General features: G+C 37.0%; 1 protein-coding gene across 6 annotated transcripts in view; it reads right to left on the bottom strand.

The window, feature by feature from the left end:
- The window catches only part of Arhgap21 (Rho GTPase activating protein 21), a 137140-nt gene extending 115574 nt beyond the window's left edge, over window positions 1-21566 (bottom strand). For 3 of the 6 annotated variants that reach the window (XM_078023303.1, XM_078023307.1, XM_078023311.1), the window contains exons 1-2: window positions 21427-21566; window positions 19615-20059 (exon numbers count right to left, since the gene is read on the bottom strand). In XM_078023303.1, the coding sequence (XP_077879429.1) occupies window positions 19615-19692 (78 nt within the window). In that variant the 5' untranslated portion in view covers window positions 19693-20059; window positions 21427-21566. Of the gene's footprint in view, window positions 1-19614; window positions 20060-20904; window positions 21012-21035; window positions 21184-21426 lie in introns of those variants that run through there. The other 3 variants (XM_078023304.1, XM_078023305.1, XM_078023306.1) reach the window with 3 other exon arrangements.
- Window positions 21567-21916: the final 350 nt, after the last annotated feature.

Below are 21916 nucleotides of genomic sequence, written 5' to 3'. Positions count from 1 at the left end.
TCACAAGAAAGAAAACATGATCAAGGATAAACGTAATAAATGATAAACGTGATCAAAGATAACATGCCCAGCCAAACACTTTCAGTTACAAAGGTCACAAACTTATCTATATGTGAGAACTCTAGGAATTGTGTGTCCATACCTCCTCCTAAAGAATCTATCACAGAATGAGCTCCAGATCATCTACATGATTATACAAACATGGGCATAAGATCTAGAGCATTAAATATAGCTATCTGTACCAAAAGTAAAAGGGTTAAAAGGGAGAGAGTAGCCAGGCATGCACAGTGGCACACACCTGTAAACCCAGCAGCTCGGGAGGCAGGAGGATCACAAGTTCAAAGCCAACTAGAAGCTTAGTAAAGCCCTCAGCAATATGGCAAGACCCTGTCTCAAAAAATAAAAAATAAAAAAGGCGTGGGAAGTGGCTTAGTAGTTAAGCATCTCTGGGTTCAATCCCTGGTACCAGAAATAAGAGGGGAAAAAAAAAAGGAGAGAGTATATACATAATGCCTATATAGTTTGATAAAGCAGATATGGTACAACTTAATAAGAAAATAGGGAAAGCCCAGGAAAGAAATATAACTGTTTTCAGTAATCATATTGATAGGGTATTACTTTTTCACTATTTTTCTAGATTGTTGTGTGTGATATTTGGAATAAAATCACATGAGTAATTTGGCAATATATATACTAATGCCTCATTTTGTCCTCATTTTTAATGTGGAAGGAGAAAGAACCAGATCTAATGCCAAAAAATAAAAACTTCTAGCCTGAATTTGAAAGGAAATATCATTATGACTCATTATCTCAAAAAAATTAACAAGGCAAAAAATTGTAACAGTAATACTATAACAATATTATTACTAATTTCCTGCTTTTGATAATTATACTATTATTATATAAGACATTTATGTTACGGAACTCTAGGTAAAGGATATAAGGAAACTCTCAGTACTATTTTTCAGCTTTTATGTGAATTCAAAGTTGTTTCAAAATAAAAAGTCAAACTCCATGTGTGTGTCTGTGTGTCTGTGTGTCTGTGTGTGTGTGTGTGTGTGTGTGTGTGTGTGTGTGTGTGTAAAGACCTACAGTCAAGTGTAACTCAGTAGCAATGAGCATCCCTAACCACACATGGTCTTGAAATATCATTCCCACTGGAAGAACCCAGGATTTTCTTGAAGACATGGCTGATTCTAGGTCCTGGAGTGAAAAACTACATAAAAGATGAACTAGAAAATCATACCAGATAATTAGGAAGCCCCCAAAGACAATGAGGCTCATGTCTAAAAGGATTCAGGATCAAAATAAAAGAAGTCCACTGGCCAAAAATGGGACAACTTCAAGGTACAATGACCTTTGAAATACATGACATACATTTGCATCTACCAGACAGATATTGATAAATTAATAGACACGAGCACACAAACTTTGAAAGGTGATTAAGAAACCAATTCATTTCCACAAATAAAGGGAAAGAAGCAAAAATATTATAAAGTTTCATACAATTACAAGATTTTTTTAGAAAATACAGTCTATACTTCACAAAAAGTAGTTAATCTATATCTATAACCCCACATTGATGCTTCTAAATTTCAAACAGCTCTTAAAGTGAAAACATCTCTTGTAACTCTCCGACAGAAAAACCTGACCTGCTCATGGTAAGCCTTTCCAAGCCTACAGGGTAAATAGTCATACATTTCCTACAGTGTAAATAGTCATACATTTCATAGCAGCTACTTCTGATGGTTGAATGCTGTCCTAGAACCTGCATCATCTTACGTTTCTAAAATGTGAAAACTCGTGAATTCTGAAATACCCAACCCTTCTAGATAAGGGATTACATACAGATCTATACAAACAACACTACAAATAAAGGTAACTAGACAGAGTTTAGAAGAAGAGAAAGCATGTAGAAAGAAATCCATAGAAAGCAAGACCATCTACCTTAAAACTGAGAAAATACTTTCTACCTGGGATTAATAAGGTCAGAAAAGCTTACAAACCAAGTAAAACTTTGAAGGAAGTGTGGGACTTACATAAATGACAAGACATGGGAAAGGTATTTCATACAGAAGGAACATGAGCAGACATGAAAAGACTTCAGACTTCTCATAATCCAGAGTACTATGGATATATCATTTCCAGCAAGAGATGAGATTGGAAAACAAGGCAATAAGTGAAAAAAGTCTATGTTCCTTAAATGCTGTTACAGTAGGTCAGCTTTAAATGAACCATAGGTTTTCATCAAGAATATGACCAATCTATAACTGTCAAGAAATGATATTCAGAAGATCTGTGTGATCTTGAAGTTAACTCTGAACCCCAGTTTCCACAATTTAAAAATGCATACAATAGTGCATACCTTGCAGAGTTGTTGTGAAGATTAACTGTGGTAAATAAGATTTGAGGTACTTAATGAGTTAAAATGTTCTCCTTTAAAAACTGTAAAATTATCTAAAATCTACTTCCTCTCATTATATATTTCTAGAAAACAGACATTACAGTTTAGCACTTACTTACAAAGTACTGAACAGTACTTTAACACTAAATAAATATTAAGGCTAATAAATGTCAATAGCATAAATATCTAACATGCAACAGAAATAAAAAATATTAAAAGTTGCAAAACATTCAAAATCAAAGACAAATGATGCAATTACTTACTGTATAGCAAATATCAAAAGAACTACTAATAACTTTTTCCTGATTTATATATTTACAGACCAAGAAAAATAAGAGTAAAAAATTATATGGCTCTTTAACAACTATACTACTCTGTGCAAAAACTCTGATCTCTAGCTGTTGGGAATCTATTCTCATGATCTCTCAAAAGGGGGTGGGGGAGAGAGCGAGCGATCCAACTAGACTGTTTTCCTGTCAAAAGTTTAAAATCATCTTTCTAAAAAATTTTTTTTTAGTTTTGTGGACACTAATCTATTTGTTTATTTATTTGTTTGTTTGCTTGTTTTTATGTGGTGCTGAACCTCAAACCCAGTGCCTCTCATGTGCTAGGCAAGTGCTCTACCACTGAGCTACAGTCCCAGCCCCTAAGACCATCTTAACAAACAAATTCTTCTAGAAATATACAGTTAATCTAAAAGAAACAAACGCATTTTTCTTGCCCCACCAGTTTACAGATTATAAAGTGGTCAAGGAAAAAAAAATAGCAGAAGCAAAGGTTAGACAGATGAAGCACCCAAAACCAGAATTTATTAAAACAGAGAACTCTATGATTTAACTCCTTAAAACAGAAAACTTTAAAAATATTATCACTAATTCTTGTTTCTCAGGGTCCTCAAATCAGTTTGATTGTGAATATTAACAGATTTTACAGGTTAACTTTTTTAAAAAAAAATTACTCACTCACTGGATTACAGCTGGCCAAACCCTAGTTTTTTGTTTCTGTTTTTTTAAGAATCTAACGCTGGATACAAAACATACCAGAGATTTCCTATGTGGTACACCCTCACGTGCGAAAACAGTTCTGAACTATAAAGAAAAGCATTGCAAAGACTTTTCAAACACTAAAATGTGTGCATTTCATGTTACATAAAGACAATGGAAGAGGAAAATCTTATATGGTTTATATTATATTAGTATTTTAATAGGACTTTTCTTCCTTAATTTTTTGGCATTTTTTGTATTTAGTCATTCTCTCACATTTTGCCTTTCCCACATGGTTCTCTCTGCCTGAAGCACCCTGCCATCAATCCCACTCTCAAAAAAGACAAAAATAGAGATTCAAAAAGAAATATGTATACCAACATTCATAGCAGCATTATTCACAATAGCCAAAGATGGAAACAACCCAAGCTTCCATCAACAGATGAATGGATAATAAAAAATGATATATTCATACAATTGTATATTATTCAGCCATAAAAGGATACTGGAGCTCTAATAACTAGAACTCCAATAGTTGGGTAAACCTTGAAAACATTATGTAAAGTAAATCAACACAAAAGAACAAATATATGATTCCACTGATATAAAGTATCTAGAATAGGCAAATCTACAACTGAAATAGAATAGAGGTTACTAGGAGGTAGAGAGAATAGAAAGTTATTGCTTAACAGAGTTTCGGTTTGGGATGATAAAAAAGTTCTGGAAAGACAGAGATGATGATTATACAACCTTATGACCATACACCTAATGTACTGAATTATGCACTTAAAAAAGGTTAAAATTGTAAATTTTATGTCATGTATACTTTATTACAGTATTTAAAAAAAAAAAAAAAGAAGAGTTAATCAAGAATTCCTGAACACCAAAATGTAGTCATTGGGCATAACTAAAGAAAACAATACTTAACAAACTAGTTATCACTTTTTTACAAAGTGTACTCAGAGAAGTTTACTTATCTTCATTTCCAAAACAAATCAAAGGTTCTATGAAGTCAACTAGTATTTGCTTACCAGTCTCATTAAACTCAAAAATCAACTTTTTGCAACCTAACAATTTGTTGCAATATATATATGCTCTCAGTTGTTTTTCAGTTTCACTATTTTTATTTATTTTTTACTATGACCTACAATTAAGGAAATAAAATTTTAAAACTTTCCTCTATAAAAAAAAAAAACTACTACAATTTTGCTGAAGAACTTAGGAAGATAAGAATAACTGAATATATTAGAGGTACAAATTAATTTAAGTCCAGGGTTAAAGAGTTCAACTACCCGAAAGCAATTTTCTATTAAAGTTGTGAAATTAGACCTGAAGAATCATAGACACTAAAAACATTCTGATTCTCTTCTTTTAAAAAAAATTGAGGAAACAAGAGTGAAAGAGAACAGATCTAATATTTTAGTACTAGGTAAGGTGCTGTCTTATCCAACAGTTTTAGTTTTTCTCTAACTTATTTATATTCTTAATTTTTTCCAACATGTTTTACATTTTAATTTTGTCTTTTGTGTTCTCATGTATAAATATTAATTTACAGTGTAATATGTAGATCTTAAGTGTACAATTCATGAAATCTTACAAGTCCATAACTTATAACCACATCAAGATATAGAACATTTCTGTGACCTCCAGAGAGTTTCCCTATGTACTCACCTAGACACACCCTAAAGACAACCATTTGGTTTCTACTGCTATATATTAGTTCTGTCTGCTCTAAAACTTTTAATGAAAAAAATAAATAAATAAATAACTTTTTATGAATGAAATCACACAGCATGTACCCTTTTGTCTTCCTTCTTCTTTTGTTTAGTATGTTTCTGCTATTCATCCAGGCTTTTTTATTATTGAAAAATATTTTTTTACAGTATGAATATACTACAATTTTTATCAGTTTTCTGTTAATGGACATTTGAGTTGTCTCTACTTTGGGATTACCATCAGTCAACCCTATGAACACTCCTATACAAATCTTTTTGTGGACATGTGTTTTATTTCTCTTGAGATATTATCTAGGGATGGAAATGCTGGGTCCTAAGGTAGATACACAGTGAATTTTACAAGAAACTCCCAACAGGCATGGTGGTACATGTCTATAATCCCCATGGCTCAGGAGACTGAGGCAAGAAGATCACAAGTTCAAAGCCAGCCTCAGCAACCTAGGAAGACCCTGTCTCAAAATAAAAATAAAAATGAGCTGGGGATGTAGCTAAGTGGTTAAGTATACATGAAACTGCCAAAGGCTTTTTAAAATATGTTGTACCATTTTAAACTGTCATCAGTAATATATCAGAGCTTCAGCTGCTCTCTATATCCTCACTGAAATTTGCTATTGCCAATCTTTTTTATTATAAATCAATTTTGCTGAGGCTCAAATAATAAAAAGGATCCATTTTAAATGTATAGTTCAATGAATTCTGATAAATGAATACATATAATCAACTCTACCAAACAATTAAGATACAGAGCATTTCCACAGCACCATGTTCCTTCATGACTCTTTCATGTCTGGCTTCTTTTTCTCAACATTTTTTAGATTCACATATGTTGTTGTGTGTATCCTTAATTCATTCTTTTTTTATTGCTGAGCAGTGTTTCATTACATGGATATAGTATAATTTGTTTATCCATTCATCTATTGATAGACATTTGGACTGTTTAAAACTTGGGGATGTTAACTGTTAAATGAACATAAATACATAAAAATAAGCCACATGGTAGATGTATCTTTGACTCTTGGAGAAACTGCCAAATGTTTTACTACATGGCATTTAACATCCCTATCAAGTTCAATTTTACATGCTGTGTGATTTCATTCATAAAAAGTTATTTATTTATTTTTTTCATTAAAAGTTTTAGACACACACATGGCACTTATTCTTCTTAATTTTAGTTTGATTCTAAGGGGTGCATAATGATATCTTGTTGTAGTTTTAATTTGCATTTTCCCCTGATTATCAATGTTGTTGAACATATTCATGTGCTTATTTGTCATTCACAGATCTTGTGTGGAGTTCAACTTTTGCCCATTTTTAAAACAGGGTTGTTTGTCTTACTATTGAGTCATAAGAGTTCTTTATATATTCTGGAAGCCAGTCCTTGATCAGATACATATTTTGTGAATCTTTTCTCCCTGTTTTGTTTGGGTTTGTTTTTAAGTACTGGGGACTGAATCCAGGGATGCTCTAACACTGAGCTATAGCCCTGGCCCTTTTTATTTTGACACAGAATCTCCATAAACTGCCCAGGCTGGCCTCAAGCTTGCCCATCCTCCTGCCTCAACTTTCTGAGTCACTGGGATTATAGGCATTCACAAGTACACCTAGCTGATTTTTCATTTTCTTACAGGTATTTTACAAAGAGTCTAAGTTTTAATTTTGACGAAGTCTAACTAGTCTTTTGTTTTGTTTTCCCTGGTTAATGCTGTTTGTGTCCTGTCACAGAAATCTTTGTCATCTCAAAAACCATGTATATTATTTTGTTCTTCATTAGAAGTTTTATAGTCAGCTTTTACATTTACATCAATGATCTATTTTGGGTTAACTTTTCTGTGTGATATGATATAAAGATGAAAATTCATTTTTTTTTTCATATTACTATCCACTTGTTCCATAATACCACCAAACTCAAATGGAAATACATGGGTTTTCCAACTCTCCCTTTTCAACCAGGTGCGTTGGTGCATGCCTGTAATCCTGGCGGCTCAGGAGGCTGAAACAGAAGGATCATGAGTTCAAAGCCAGCCTCACACAACTTAGTAAGGTGCTAAAAAACTCAGTGAGACCCGGTCTCTAAATAAAATACAAAACAGGGCTGGACATGTGGCCTAGTGGTTGAGTGTCCCTGAGTTCAACCTCTAGTACCAAAACAAAAAAGACCAACTAACTCTCCATTTTCTTCGCTTCTTGTATAAGTCAATCAGTACACCAATTCTACATTGTCTTTTTTAATAAGTATTATAAAACAGTACTGTAAGTCCTCCACCTTTGTTCTTATTCAAAATTGATCTGTCTCCTCTATGTTCTTTGCATTTCACCTAAATCTTGTTGATTTGTACCAAAGAAAGAAAGAAAAAAGTAGCCTGCCATATCTTGATTGGTATTGAGTTCTATGAAGTAATTTGTAGGTGAGTCTCAATTTAGAGAAATACTGAAATACTGAAATAATGCTACTCCTATTAATTTCCATTTTCCAGTTTTTAATATATAGAAATAAAAAAAAGTCTGGACATGGTGGTGCACACCTGTAATCCCAGCAACTCTGGAGACCGGGATCACAGAAGGATCAAGTCTCAGACCCTGTCTCGAAATTTTAAAAAATTAAAAGACAGGGAATGTAGCTGAGTGGTAAAGTATCCCATGGGTTCAATCCCCAGTAGAAGGAAGGAAAAATTGTATAGTAACCCTGCAACCTCTGACCTTGAAAAATTCACTTCCTAGTTCTAGTTGGGTTGTTTATGTTGCTTTTTGTATATTCCTTCCAATTTTGTTTTTCCTTCATTTATTTCCTTGACTTATTAAGTAGGACCTCTAGTATAATATTAAACAGAAATGTTGAAAGCAGACATCCTTGCTCCATTTCTGATCTTAGCAGGAAAATGTTCAACATTTCAACAAAGTATAATAGCTGTAGATTTTTTTCATAGATTATTTTTATCATACTGAGAAAGTGTCATTATATTCCATTTTCTGAATTTTAATACTAAATGACTTACATTTTGTCAGATGCTTTTTCTTTATTTACTGAGATCATAAGAACTTTCTACATGATTCTGTTATAACAGTAAATTACACTGAGATACTAATTTTCATTCCTGAGATGACTCCAATGTAGTCATAACATACTATCCTTTTCATATATTGCTAGATGTAATATATGATAGGATATATCAGTGTACCAACTGGATCTAGAATCTTCTTTGTAGGGGCATTTTTAATTACAAATGCAATTTTTTCAAAACATATAGCACTATTCAGATTTCTTTTTTAGTTTGGTCATTTACATCTCTCAAGGAATTTGCCCATTTAAGTGATCAAATTCACTGACATAAAATTGTTCATAAAATTCCCTTTTTGTCCTTTTAATGTCTGTAGGCTCTGAAAATCTCCTCCATTTTACTCTTGATATTGGGGTACTCTGTTTTAGTTAATAGTACCAACTGGTTTCTCAAGTTCAAAATCCTTTTAAGATATTAACATAACATCTCTATCTAATCTGCAGTCAATTCAAAACAAAGTACAAAAGACACACTATTCTCCTATCAAAAATATGCCAAGCATCCCAGCAATTAAAAGGCTGAGGCAGGAGGATAACCTGAGTTCAAGACCAGTGTGGGAAACAGAGGGATAGTCTCTCCACAAATCAATAACTGTATAAAAAATAAATAAATTTTAAACATTTCACTATAGTTTAGGAAAATTAAGTAGTAGCATTTATTTTCCAAGCCATATGTTTGGGATTATTGTTATGTTTCCTGATTTACATGTACATTTTAGGTCTTTAAATATGGGCCTACCTTTATCCTAGAGATACAGAATGATCCAAATACAATGTTTGAATAACTTGTTTGAAAATCAAAGTTAAAAATAAAAATTATGTTGGTTAAATAAAAACAGTCAAGGGTGGTGGCATCAGTCAAGGATTAAACAAGAAAAAATTATTCTAAGTTCCTGAGCTGGAGAGAATCCATGTATCTACACATTCGGGACAGACACAGTTCTAGCAGCAATAAATTATGGTTCTGTCAAGACCTTCTGCTAGAGATTCTAGTCTGGCTCATACCATCCCAAAGTAGACTCCAATGTTACCTAATCTCTCCCACAAAGTCTGCAGTGTCATGTTCCTAACAGTACAGATCTGAATCAACTGCACATTTTGCTAAGGCATTACTGGTGCTCCTGGGAAGGAAAGACCCATGGGGATCAGAAATGTTGGCAGACACTGACTGAACTTTAGGCATATAAGGACTACTTTAACAATACAACCTCTTAAGAAGCTAACCTTGGACCTTTAAATAGCTTCATTTCAAAGTCAAATAGAAAAGCTAGAATTTTCTATTAACTCTCAGTATCACTGCCTATAGAAAAAAAGAAATCTGTTCACTATACCCATTTCTTCTTCCATCAAAACATTCATGCTTACGTTTTAGTGTCTCTTGGCAAAAAGCTAAAGGGAAAAAAAAAAACAAAAAACTTGAGTCCAACTAAATTTCACTTTCTGAAAGAAAAGAAATACACCCCTGAGCTGGGGTTGTAGCTTAGTGGCAGAGTGCTTGTGTAGCACATGTGAGGCCCTGGGTTTGATCCTCAGCATCACATTAAAAAATAAGTAAATAGGGGCTGGGGATGTGGCTCAAGGGGTAGTGCGCTCGCCTGGCATGCATGCGGCCCGGATTCGATCCTCAGCACCACATACAAACAAAGATGTTGTGTCCACCGAAAACTAAAAAATAAATAAATATTTTTAAAAAGTAAATAAAATAAAGGTATTGTATCCATCTACAATTAAATTTTTTTAAAAAAAAAAGCTAAAATAAACTTTAAAAAATTAATATAAAAAAACAAAGAAATACATCCCCTTCTACAAAATCATACCCAAAGGTATCAGTTTTCTCAAAAGCTTCTCTTAATCCTTCGAATTCAACTTGCTCTCCTTTGAGATGCCTATCAACCTTGATTACATTTTCTTCATTTGTTATCTGGCCTCACTGCCAGATCCTTTGTCAGTAGCTTTGCCTTCATCACTTTCACCAACTTCAAGAAATCCTGCTTCTTTTGCAGAATTAACAATTAGACATTGCAATTAGTTTGCATTGTACTTGCATCATATTATCCAATTCAATGAGACTTAAAGACAAGATTGATTCAACAGACAGGGAGAGAACTGCCACTGGTATGAAATGGGCAAGGGTATGCAGGGGGAAATACTTTATTAATTATCAGTTATTAAAGATTTATCGTGGAATAATTCCTGTTACCTTTCACAATGTGTAACTAGATAAAGGACATCTTCCATTTATATATTCTTCCACTGAACTTTTCCTATTTTTGATAAAGTTTTAATATGAACAAATGATTACAACATGCACAAACTAATTCATTCTGAGTTTTTGCTTAAGGAAAATATACCCTTCTAATGAAGGAACTTTGGTTTGTGTAGAGGGGAGGGATGGGGTTGTAGGGATGGGAAGGACAGAGAAAGACACAGGCATTATTAACCTATATACATGTATGATTACACTACTGGAATGACTCTGAACCATGTACAGCCAGAGAAATGAGAAGTTGTGCTCCATTTGTGTACTATATGTCCAAATGCATTCTACTGTAAAATAAATAAATTTAATTTTTAAAAAATACCCTCTGTAAATGATGCCAACAAAACACTTTCATAATACAGCTTAAAAGCAACAATATTAGCTGCAATAAGATAAAGAATTCTATCACTTTAAAATTTTTAACTTTTGATTTAAGTATGTAGCATACATATAAAAAGTACAACATCTATAACTGTTGTAATTTTAAAGTGCTCTTTTGACACAAAATTTACCTTATTTGAAAAGAATACCTTATTGCCAGGCACCATGGCACACACCTGTAATCCCAGCAATTCAGGAGGTTGAAGCAAGAGGATTAAAAGTTCTAGGCAGCCTTAGCAACTTAAAAGAGATTCTGTCTCCAAAAAAAAAAAAAAAAAAAAAAAGGACTGGGGATGTGGTTCAGTGGTAAAGCAGAGTTCATTCTCCAGTACAAAAAAAAAAAGAGAGAGAGAGAGAGAGAGAGAGATGTTCACTGGTTTACAGCCATTTAAAATTTCCCTTCATATGTCTGCCTGTTTTCTTTACAATGACTTCAGTTTGCTTATAACAATTCCAAAATCAGGGTATCATAAGAATTTAGATCTTGGAAGGATCTGTGAATGTCATCTAGTCCTGTTGGTTCCAAACTTGGATAACAACTAGATTAAGCAATAACTGCCCAAAATTTAAGGTTTTGAGGTCACACCCAGGAATTCTGATTGATTAAATCGGTAGGATCATGAATCCGAAATTTTAAAAGTTGTCCAAGTGATTCTAATGCTCACCAGATTGCCTGATTTAAATTACTAGCAAAGCAGGAAATTTCCTCAATAATACATTTAACTGAAGGTCATTTACTACCCTACCTCTTCAAAAACACCTAAACTTTAGTTAATTTCTAATTGAAAAAAAAAAAATTCCAACTAGTGGACTAAATAAATTGGCCCATCTACCTATCCATTGATCCTAGTTCTACCCTTTTTAGTCATACAAATAAATCTAATCCCTCTTTTATATTACAGCCTTTGAAAACAGATTTGGACTGTGCTTTTTAAGTTTCTTTTCCTCCGTTTACAAAATGGACAAGACCTATCTATACAACCTTTAGACAAAGAGGTATGTCTATGATACATTATTAAATGAAAAAACAAACTGAAATCAATTCCCTAAAAGCATTACATTTAAGATCTGATTTTAACAGTGTGCCCAAAGCTTTCCCTTCTCCTCACATCCACTAGTACATAATATATTTCCAGAAGCCAACATGCAGAATTTGGAGATGAAAAAGCAGGTCTTACTGATCAAGCTTACATAACTTCTTTTAAGTACAGAATTTTTATTTATTAGAAAGATATTGAGTATTAAGGATGTCTAGATACCTTCAGGTTAAAGTGTCTATTAATTACAAGATCAGACTAGCTAAGCCACATTCAGAAGAAATGTCTACATATAATTATAAATCCAGTTTTGTATCCACTGATTTTTAATGATACTCTATCTTGTAAATAGAGAGGAAATCAAGATGCTCTTAAGAATATAAGTCCTCTTAAGATATAGTAAAAATCATTTCAGTAAACAAAAGAATATGAAGTCCAGAAACTAAGTCTTATTAGGTTACGAGAAAGACAAAGAATCTGAAAGATCATAAGAAGCACTGCATACATGGCACTACTCACAACTACACCAATCCAAAACTGAGCTTTTACACAAAGATGTCTACTTCAAACCAACAGAACATATAGAAGGCTTATAATATTTTAGAACATTTAATTCCTTAAGGTCAATTAAAAGTAGACAAATACTAAGACAATTTTCAAGTACAATAACCATTCATTTTAGTAATCTAATCACATCAACCAGAAAGAAAAACAAGTGCCTACCATATGTTCCTTCTGTAACAGAAAATAGCTGAATTCAACAACAGCATCTGTGCATCTTATCAACACTCGCACTACCCACACTTAAATCAACACAGTGTTAAATATAATAAGAAGACAAGTCCCTTCACAAAACAAAGAACAAAAGAAACTGAATATTACTTTTGTTCTATGTTACTTAACCTGGTAGTAGCTAAAGAAATGAAGAACATGAAATGAAGACACAACAGACTTTTGGGCTGGGGATATAGCTCAGTTGGTAGATTGCTTGCCATGTATGCACAAGGCCCTAGGTTCAATCCCCAGCACCACAAAAACAAAACAAATAAAAGACACAATGGACTCTGAAAGATGCTGTACTTAGAAGGAATGAATGCCAAGGAACTCAAAGTAATTTATGGAGAAATTTTCTCCAGATCTGAGTACTCATTTTAAATGAGTACTCATTTATCTAGTGATAGGTCCCACTCCATACATTCACCAGGCTTCTTCCAAATGCAGAAATGCCGAAATGCCGCTCAGCAACAATAACCGGATGCTGCCACTGCCATTATTCTCATCCTCACAGCCTTTAACCCTAACCTGTAGCATTACAAACATTGAAATTAAGTAATAGTTATGTTATAGGTAGCCCAGAATGAATCCTAGGCCTCCAAAGAAGAAAACAAACTTCTTTAAAGCTATTTAAATATTGTTTTAAGCGTTGTAGTTTGCTGGCAACCTGATTTTCACAAAAATGGTAAACACAACCTATTTTCTAAAATCTGCAAATAGTATCTTTTTTATAGTAGTCTGAGAATTAAATAAAGAAAAAATTCAAGAAAGAGAAAATAATGCAATTTCAATATTCTCATTATCCAGAATTAACAACTGTTGACATTTTATTATAGTCAATGTTGTGATCTCTTTTTGAACTGATCACGAAATATTTATGACAAAAGAAATAAAAATACATAAAAAGGAACATATACTGGATATTCATTTTAAGAAATGAAACATTGTTAAAAGAGACACATTACTTTTTTATAGCTTTTCCTATCTTTCCAGTTGTTAGTTATTCATTACCCCTCAGTGAAAATGATTTCATATCTCTAAACTGCATATTATCTTGGTTATTATTACTTGGTAACCAGCTTCCCAAAGGTAAGAAAGATGAAAAAACAACAACAACAAAAAAAAAAGGCCTCAGAAATTTGAACAGCAGTTATAATTTAAATGGAATGGAATTTAAGGTGGAGAGGACATCTAAGCAAAAACATGAACTTCATACTCTACATGTTTTGCATAATCTAAAATAAGTGTTCACATACTTATATGCCTACACACAAACTAAATAACATTTTGGAATTTTTCTAGTCTTGATTAATTTTTAAACAATGTACTTACAGAGAACTTATTAAGGACTAGATACTATTCTAAGCACATAAAATACAAAATGAATGAAATAGACAAACTCTGCACTCTTAATATTTACATTCTATATACATTACTTGTATCAAATAAATAAGCCAAATCTGATATATAAGCGCTTCAAGTGGACATTATATGATATAGAGATAAATAAAGCAAGGAAGGAGGGCTGATGGGCAGGGTAAGGCATGGCAGGCATGAGGAGCAGGGGAGTCACAAAAGAGAGTGCTGGCAAAGATTCACTGGGAAGGTGACCTCTAAGCAACCACCCTAAGAGACAAGGAAGTGAGCCAAGTAGAAACCTGGAAGACTATTCCAAGAAGATTCAGCAAGTGGGAAGGCTCTGGGGGAATTAACCAAGCTTGATGTGAATGGTAAAGATAAGATAGGCCAGTACAGAGTAAGGAGGTGAAGAGTAACAGAAAGTGAGGTCAGGGAGGTAGGAGGGTAGGCTGTACTTGGCTTTACAGATCACCATAAAAACTTTGGCCTTTAATAATCTCCAGAGAAATGAGAAACCCTTTGACAGGAATTTGAAAAAAGGAGTGACATGATCTGATTTATAAATGATCTACTCTCATTACTGTGGGGCGATTACTGTGTGATTACTGTTACTGTTACAGACTCCAGGCTCACAAGGACTGAAGCTGAGAGACCAGTCAACCAGATTTGCATGCCATATCTGAGAAAAAAAGAAAGACATAAAAAAAATCACTCCAAGATGCCTGTCCTGGAAGGGTCAAATTGCTATTGCTTGAGATGAGGCAGACTAATAGGAGCAATTGGAAGAAGATGGGGAACGGATGTAGAGAATCAGGAATTTGGTTTTGGATATGCCTTTTAATATCCAAGTGGAGATTCATAGTGGTCAGGTCAGTTGGATGTAGGAATCTGAATTTAAGAGACAGAGGGGTAAGTTAGCAGTGAACACACATACACAGAGGTATTTGTATGTGTATATACATTATACATGTGTGCGTTATATTCCATATATATGAACTAGCAATATATATTTGATATTTTAAAACCATGAAACTGAATATAGAAGAAGTAAAGAAGATCAAATTGAGCCCTGAGGTGTATGAAGATCAGGAGGGGACAATAAGTAAGGAGAATAATCAAGAGAGTACAGTGTACTAGAATTTAAGTGAACATTTAATGAAATTTAAAGCTTTTTGTGCATATTTATTCATTCAACAAATATATTCTGAAGACTTATGTGTCAGACACTGTGGAAACAAACATAATCTCTGCTCTAATGAGGACCACAATCCATGGGGGCTAGAGATAAACAGACTTCTAAATGCTGCTACACAGTTCATCCTGTTTTAGGATAATGCACTACAGACTATTAATCCCAGGCTTGAAGAGTCAGAAAAGGCTTTCCTGAGGAAGAAAAGATCAGAGTGAGTGAAGATCAGCCATGGAGAATCGGGAAGAGGGGGAGGAGAGAGTGGAAAAAGGTTGAAAGAATATATTTACAGATTTCTAAAGTTAAGAGAAATACTGTTCTGTCTCTACAGACCTGAAAGGAGTTCAGTACAGGAAGTATAGAAAGAAGTAACAAGGGAGATAGGAGAAGGGCAGCCCAAGTCCTTTAATACTTGTAAGGAGTCTCAACTTTATTTCAAAGGCAATAGGAAGTAAGAAAATTATTTTATATGGGGAGAATGTAGCTCACTTTTCTGTTACTCTCCCTCTCCTTACTCTCTGTATTGGCCTTTCTATTTCAGGAGGATCACTGATTATGGTAGGGATCAAACTCTGGAAAGGAGCACAGCTGGGTTACTGAACTCCTTAGGAAGCCTGTTTTCATGGTTCATCAGGTAGGTGCAACTGATGCCTGAACTTGGGTAGTGGCACTGGGATTTGGAATATACTCAACAGGATTTTAGCTATGAGGAGTCAAGGATAATAACCTAGTTTTTGATCTGGACAAATAAGTAGACAGTAGCACTACTCATTAAAAGAAGGAGTACAGAAAAGGGGAAGGTAGGTAGCAGGGGTGGAATATGTTGAGTTTGCAATGCCTGTTAACTATCAAAACACTGTTAAGTAAAAAGGCAAACTGGCTACCTAGGTTGAAGTCAACCATAAAATCTGAAATAAAATTATAGATTGGGAATCATAGATAGGGATTAATACCACATGAAAAATATATTAATAAATAAAACCCAGGGAGTGAGAAGAGTGGAGAAATGGAACAGATTTGGCTCTGGTTAAATCCAATATAAACCAGACAAGCAGTGGAAGAAGAACACTATAAAAAGCAGAAAGAACAAAAAGAGATATATAAAGGGGAAGAGGGAATAGGAGAGTGATGGAGTAAGGGTAAGAAAGAGATGGAAAGGGAGAGAGAGTCTGGGAAGGAGAAAGGGAGTCTAGAACAAAAGCAAAATGGATAGTAGGCCAGAAAGATAACCAAAGCATGAGTTCATATAAGTTCATACACAGAAAAATGGCCTAGTTATTGTTTATACTATTCTATAAATAACCAACAAATAGTTTTCATGAGCTATCAATACATTTCAGTGCTAGAATAACCTTAGCCTAGGTGAAGAAAATACAAAAAAAAAAAGTTAATTAACAATAGTAAATACAGTTTTTAAATAACAATAAAAATGCTTCAAAAAAAATTCCATTACTGGACAGTAGTATGAACTACAGATAGAAAGTGAAATCGTATAAAAAATGGCTAAAAAGCCCAGTGAAAGTTTTCACTTCTTTGTTTTAAAAAAACAAAGCAAGTTGAACTTAAAGGATGAAACTATATAATACAGGAAGGCGCAGTCACACCACAGAGGATTCTAAGAGTCTATATAAAGTGATTTTATGAGCAGTTACTCAAGGCTTGCTGTCAGAATACTTCACAGACCAGAATAAACACACACCTATAAACACATGGTACAAAGTAAATGAAACCAATTTTGAAAACACACCTTTTAGATATATAAAGTATATAAATTTATTCGAATACAATTTGTGATATGCTTATTGTATAATGCCAAAACATATTCTACTGAATTATCACAACTCTTTATTTGAAGAGGGCCATGGTTAACTGTTTCCTCACCCCTTGTGGGGGAAGTACTAGGGATTGAACCCACAGATGCAACAGTTCTTCTATTCAAAAAAAAAACTTTATTTTATTTATGTATTTTTTTATTTATTTTTTTAATACGGTGTTGAATATCAAACTCAGTGCCTCACACATGCTAGGTGAGTGCTCTACCACGGAGCCACATCTATTTTTACTTTTTAAATTTTGAGACAGGGTTCTGCTAAGATGCTGAAACTGGCCTTGATCTTTCAATTCTCCTGTTTTGGCCTCCCAAGTCGCTGGGATTACTGGTTGGTTATGTGTTTTGGGGTTCTCCCATATATTCTCAGGGGAGTGCCTAAATTATTTCACATAGCAACACCATTAGACTGAAATACTTATGATGAACAAAAATTTCAGATTGTTTTCAACAAAGCAAAACAGACTTCATAGAAGATGGAGTTAGCTAATTAGAAACGACATGAAACAGATACCTATTAATTTGCCACATTGATTTCTTCTCTCCCACAAATTTGAGTTTTTTGGCTGATTGACAGCATTACTACTAACACACACATGCTCGTCTCTGGTTTAGTTCATTCGAACACATATAGGAATGCAGCTATTGGTTTTTGAAATTTTTTAAAGAATGACAGTCCTATAAAACAAAATCTTTTTAATAAAATTAAGTGCGGTGTTCAGAAACTTAAATATCAATCCAAAGCATTCCAATAGCAACTCCCTTTCTATTACTAAAAAATATTCACAAGATGTAACGTGCATCAGAGGCATCAATTGGGAATAAATTCACATCACAATTAAACACAGACAATAACCACACAAGTTTCTGGAGGATTTATTTCTGCTTCCACAAAGAATCTCAGCAAAATATCTACCTAGTCTTTAAAAAGCCAAATAATATTTAGCTTAATACCAAATTCAAGTACTGCTTATACTCTTTCTTCTTTTCCATATTAGAAACAATATAGCAAAGCCAGAAGTAAGGTCCAAATAAAAACAAATTTCACAGCTCTTAAAAAAATATACAACTGTCACTGTTTAAAAAAGCCAAGTGTGCAACTAACTGCTCTGTCTAAATTCTTGGTTTGAGGCACTCTTAAATGACACACACACCAAAAAAATCAAATAAACATTAGTTCTTGCAAATATAATGCAAATAGCATGCTAATTAAAGTATTCACAAAACAATGACAAATAGGGCTTTAGGACTTCAGTACATATTATTATGTAACTACAATACACATTAAGCAATCACCAGGTTGTAGGCAGGCCTTCCAAAAGGAGTTATTATGGTTTACCATGATCTGAAGACTGTGGTGTTACACCTAATCATGCTTTTACCTGCAACCAGGTATTTACAGATGTCAAGAAGTAAATGCTGGTTGTAAATGTAAACCTACAGTTCTGCCTAATAAATTGTGCAGTATCTGCACACTGTACCTCCCTGTTTTCTGCACAAACTTTCTAATCCAATATGAAATAAACAGCACAAGGTATGTTTTATGGACCAAAATTTTACTTCCAATTCATTTTCAGTACAATGCCCAGACTCACACACTTAGAACTAGACTTGTGTCAAGGGCTACGAAGTTAAAATTTAACACTTAGGAGACCCAAATAAATATCCTCAGGATTTCAATAAAAGTATAGATGTCTCAAAAAGAAAGTTCTAGGAGAACAATATTCAGTGCATTTAACAAGCAAATTACAGAAACCATACACAACTAACTAAACACAATCTACTCATTATGGCAAGAAATTCCAAATACTCCAATTTTTAAATACAAGGAGAAAAAAAAGAAAAAATATGAGAAAGTGACAGGGTATATAGATGCCATAAATCAATGGATTTTTCTATGAGTGCTCAAAAAAAATTCAGGAAACCTGGAGTAAAATCTTCTGGGCCCTTCTCAAGATGCTAGTTCAAACAGTAATGCAAGACACCTGACACCCCAGGGCAGCTCACAGACCTTCTGAGCAGTGAAAGGAGGGGCATAAATAAAATAACAGTCAAGGCAGGAGATTTTTCAGGGAGTTGGAATTACAACACTACAAGGTGTTTTCCAAGGCTGGGCCTAAAATGTCCATGGGAAAAAAATTTTTTTTCCTACCCAAAGCAGAGATCTGCATCAACAGCAACCAGGACCTTCTCCAGTGGTTCCAAGTGGCACCACCTACCCTCTCCACCAGGGAGGGCAAACCCTGCACACACATACACACCAAATGCACACATAACCAAACCCAACCAGCTCAACATGAAAAATACTGGAGGTTGGGAGCTGAAGGAAAAAGGGGACTGAGACGTACTTTTCTCAGGCTTACAGTATTCACAGTCACCAGAATGGGAGGGCTCCACATTCTGAAGGGGTGACCAAGATGGTGACAAGTCAAAGACAAGGACAATATTTGCAAAAGAATCACTGGAAGCCCCGAGAAGAAAGAGTGGGCAAGGATTCACCTTGCTCCTGGTCAACTAGGTCACTCTCACCAACCAGCTCAAAGTCCCAGTAACAGCTGAACTCCCTACTTGTAGAATAGCCACCAATGGCATGGCCTCCTTGGCTTACCTCACAGGCTGGGACCCGGCAGGCTTTGAGCTTGTCACCATCTCCTTCAGGCAGACCAGTCCGACGTGTGGCCATCATTTCATTTCAAATTGCAAAGAAAGGGCAAATCCTTTGGAGTCCACATTGGGGGTTGGGTGGGGAATGCCACCACACGTCAAAAGGGCAAGAATTTCACACCAGGCTGGGAGAGAAGATGCAGGGCTAGTGAAACAACGTGCCAGGGAATGAAGGTTTTTCAGGAGGCTTCCAATGCTGGCTTCAACTGACTCCACCGTCTTCTTCCATTTCTTGAGACTTAAAAAAAAAAAACAAAGGAGACAGATCTCCTTAACAGTCGATGTCCAGGCCAACTGCAGAAAGCGGTCCCTTCTAAGCAATGCTAACTCCGGGGGCCAAAAGGAAGCCCAGTGAGTCGCTCCAGCGTCTGCTCCTGAAGAGGTCCTTCCTACAACAGGGAGAAGTTAAAAGGGCATGAACTTTCTGCAGACACCGATCTTTAGCCTTGCCACATGTCGACATCAAGTTCGCGTAACCGGCACTCGGATTATTCGGTCCAAGAAGACGAACCATACAAGTGAAAAAAGAACTCATCTTTGCATGCATTAAGTTTTGGGGGGAAAAAATAAAGGAAAAGCTTATAAATTCAAGAGGGACACAGAAGAACGAGAAACCTCAGAATTTCCCGAGGGTTTTATCAAACACAGCTGGCTGCTGTGCAGCCTTCAAGAAAAAAAAAAATTCCCTGTTCAAGTGCATTTTATTAATGAATTTCCTGGGCAGAACAGAGGCAGTAGGTAGGTTCTGCATCACCCGGATACGCACACTTCAGGGAAGTTTCTCCCCACGGAGAAAACGGGATACTTTCCTACAACCTTCTCGCTCCCTTTCACCTCCCCAAAAAACAAACAAAAAGCCGACCGGGGCCAGGGCCAAGGCCGGCGTAGGCTTGGCGGAGTCTCCAGGCGGGCTGCCCCGGCCGCCGGGTGACTCTGGCTGCCCGCACCCTGCCCCTCCGCCCGAGCCGGCGTCCCCGAGGAGGCGGCTGTTTTCCTTGGCCCGCGGCGAGGCTGGGTGGGGACGACCGGGCAGGGCAAGGAGGCGTGCGGCCGCGAGCGGGACGCGGCGCCGCTCCCGCTCCAGGGCATTATTCTGGAGCTACACAGACGAAGCCTCAGCCCAGGCAACTTTTATCTCGTGGCTGTTCCCCCAACTACGACCCGACACTATCCCTTCCCCTGTAACCACCTAGGGAAGGGGAAAAAAAAAAGGAAAAAGAAAACCACCACCCACCTACCACTATTTCCTCCGCCCCTTCCTGAGGCGGGTCGGGGAGCTCGAGCTCCAGAGAAGAGTGGCCCAAATGTGTACTTCGAAAAAGGTGCGGGGAGGCGTGGGGGAAAGACTCAAACCCGGGGGCTCACCTTCCCGCCCGCTCGGGCCCAGCTGCCCCGCGCGGCTGCCAGCAGGAGCGGGGACGCGGGCCGGGCGACGGGCCCGGCCGGGAGGCGCTAGGCCGCAGGCTCGGTTAATATTCATGAGCGGCCCGAGGCGCCCCTCCTCCACGGCCGTCCGGCCGGACCCCGGCGCCCGCCACCGGCCTTTGTGCCCTTCCCTCCTCCTGTCGGCCCTCCGAGGCTCCGCACACGCGGGCGCGGCCCCTCCGCCCCCTCCGGACGCCCGCCGCAGACTCCCTGCGGCCCCGCGCCAGCTCCGGCACTGGTTTGAGGTGGCGGGAAGGGAGGGAACCCGCTGCGAACCAGGTTCTCCACAGCGCTCTGCCCTCCCGGCTAAAACGGAAAAGAAAACACGCACCGGAGGAAGCGGGGCGAGTGGATCCCGCACCGCGCTGCCGACCGCCGGAGAGCGCGTTCCGCACGCCGGCGCCAGCTGAACCCAACGGGAGGACCAGCCGGCGCTGCCCGCCGCTGCGCTCCGAGGCCGCCGCCCCCGGCCGGCCGCTCCCAAGCACCGCCGCGACCTGCCCCGGCCGGCCCCGGGCTCTCGGCCGCCGCGGGAGGGCGTGGGGCGGGGCGGCGGCCGCCGGACTCTCCCCTCGCCTCGCCGGGCCCGGCCGGGGCCCTGCTTCGGCGCCCGCGATCTCCAAGTGACAGAAACGCCTGGCTCCGCAGCCGCGCGGAGCTGTTTCCCGGGGGCGGATTTCTCGCTTCTTCCTCCCTGGATCCACCTCCTCCCACTCCACCTCCTTCCCCTCCCCTCCCCAGGGGAGGCTCTGGGACTGAATATTTTCTGTCTCGAATAATACGGTCCCAGGGAACCGACGCAGGAGGAGGATTAACTCGGG

This window comes from Ictidomys tridecemlineatus, chromosome 10 (genome assembly GCF_052094955.1).
Source record: "Ictidomys tridecemlineatus isolate mIctTri1 chromosome 10, mIctTri1.hap1, whole genome shotgun sequence".
Classification (NCBI taxonomy): domain Eukaryota; kingdom Metazoa; phylum Chordata; class Mammalia; order Rodentia; family Sciuridae; genus Ictidomys; species Ictidomys tridecemlineatus.
The sequence above is the reverse complement of the archived record's forward strand: the minus strand, read 5'-3'. Positions and strand labels throughout refer to the sequence as shown.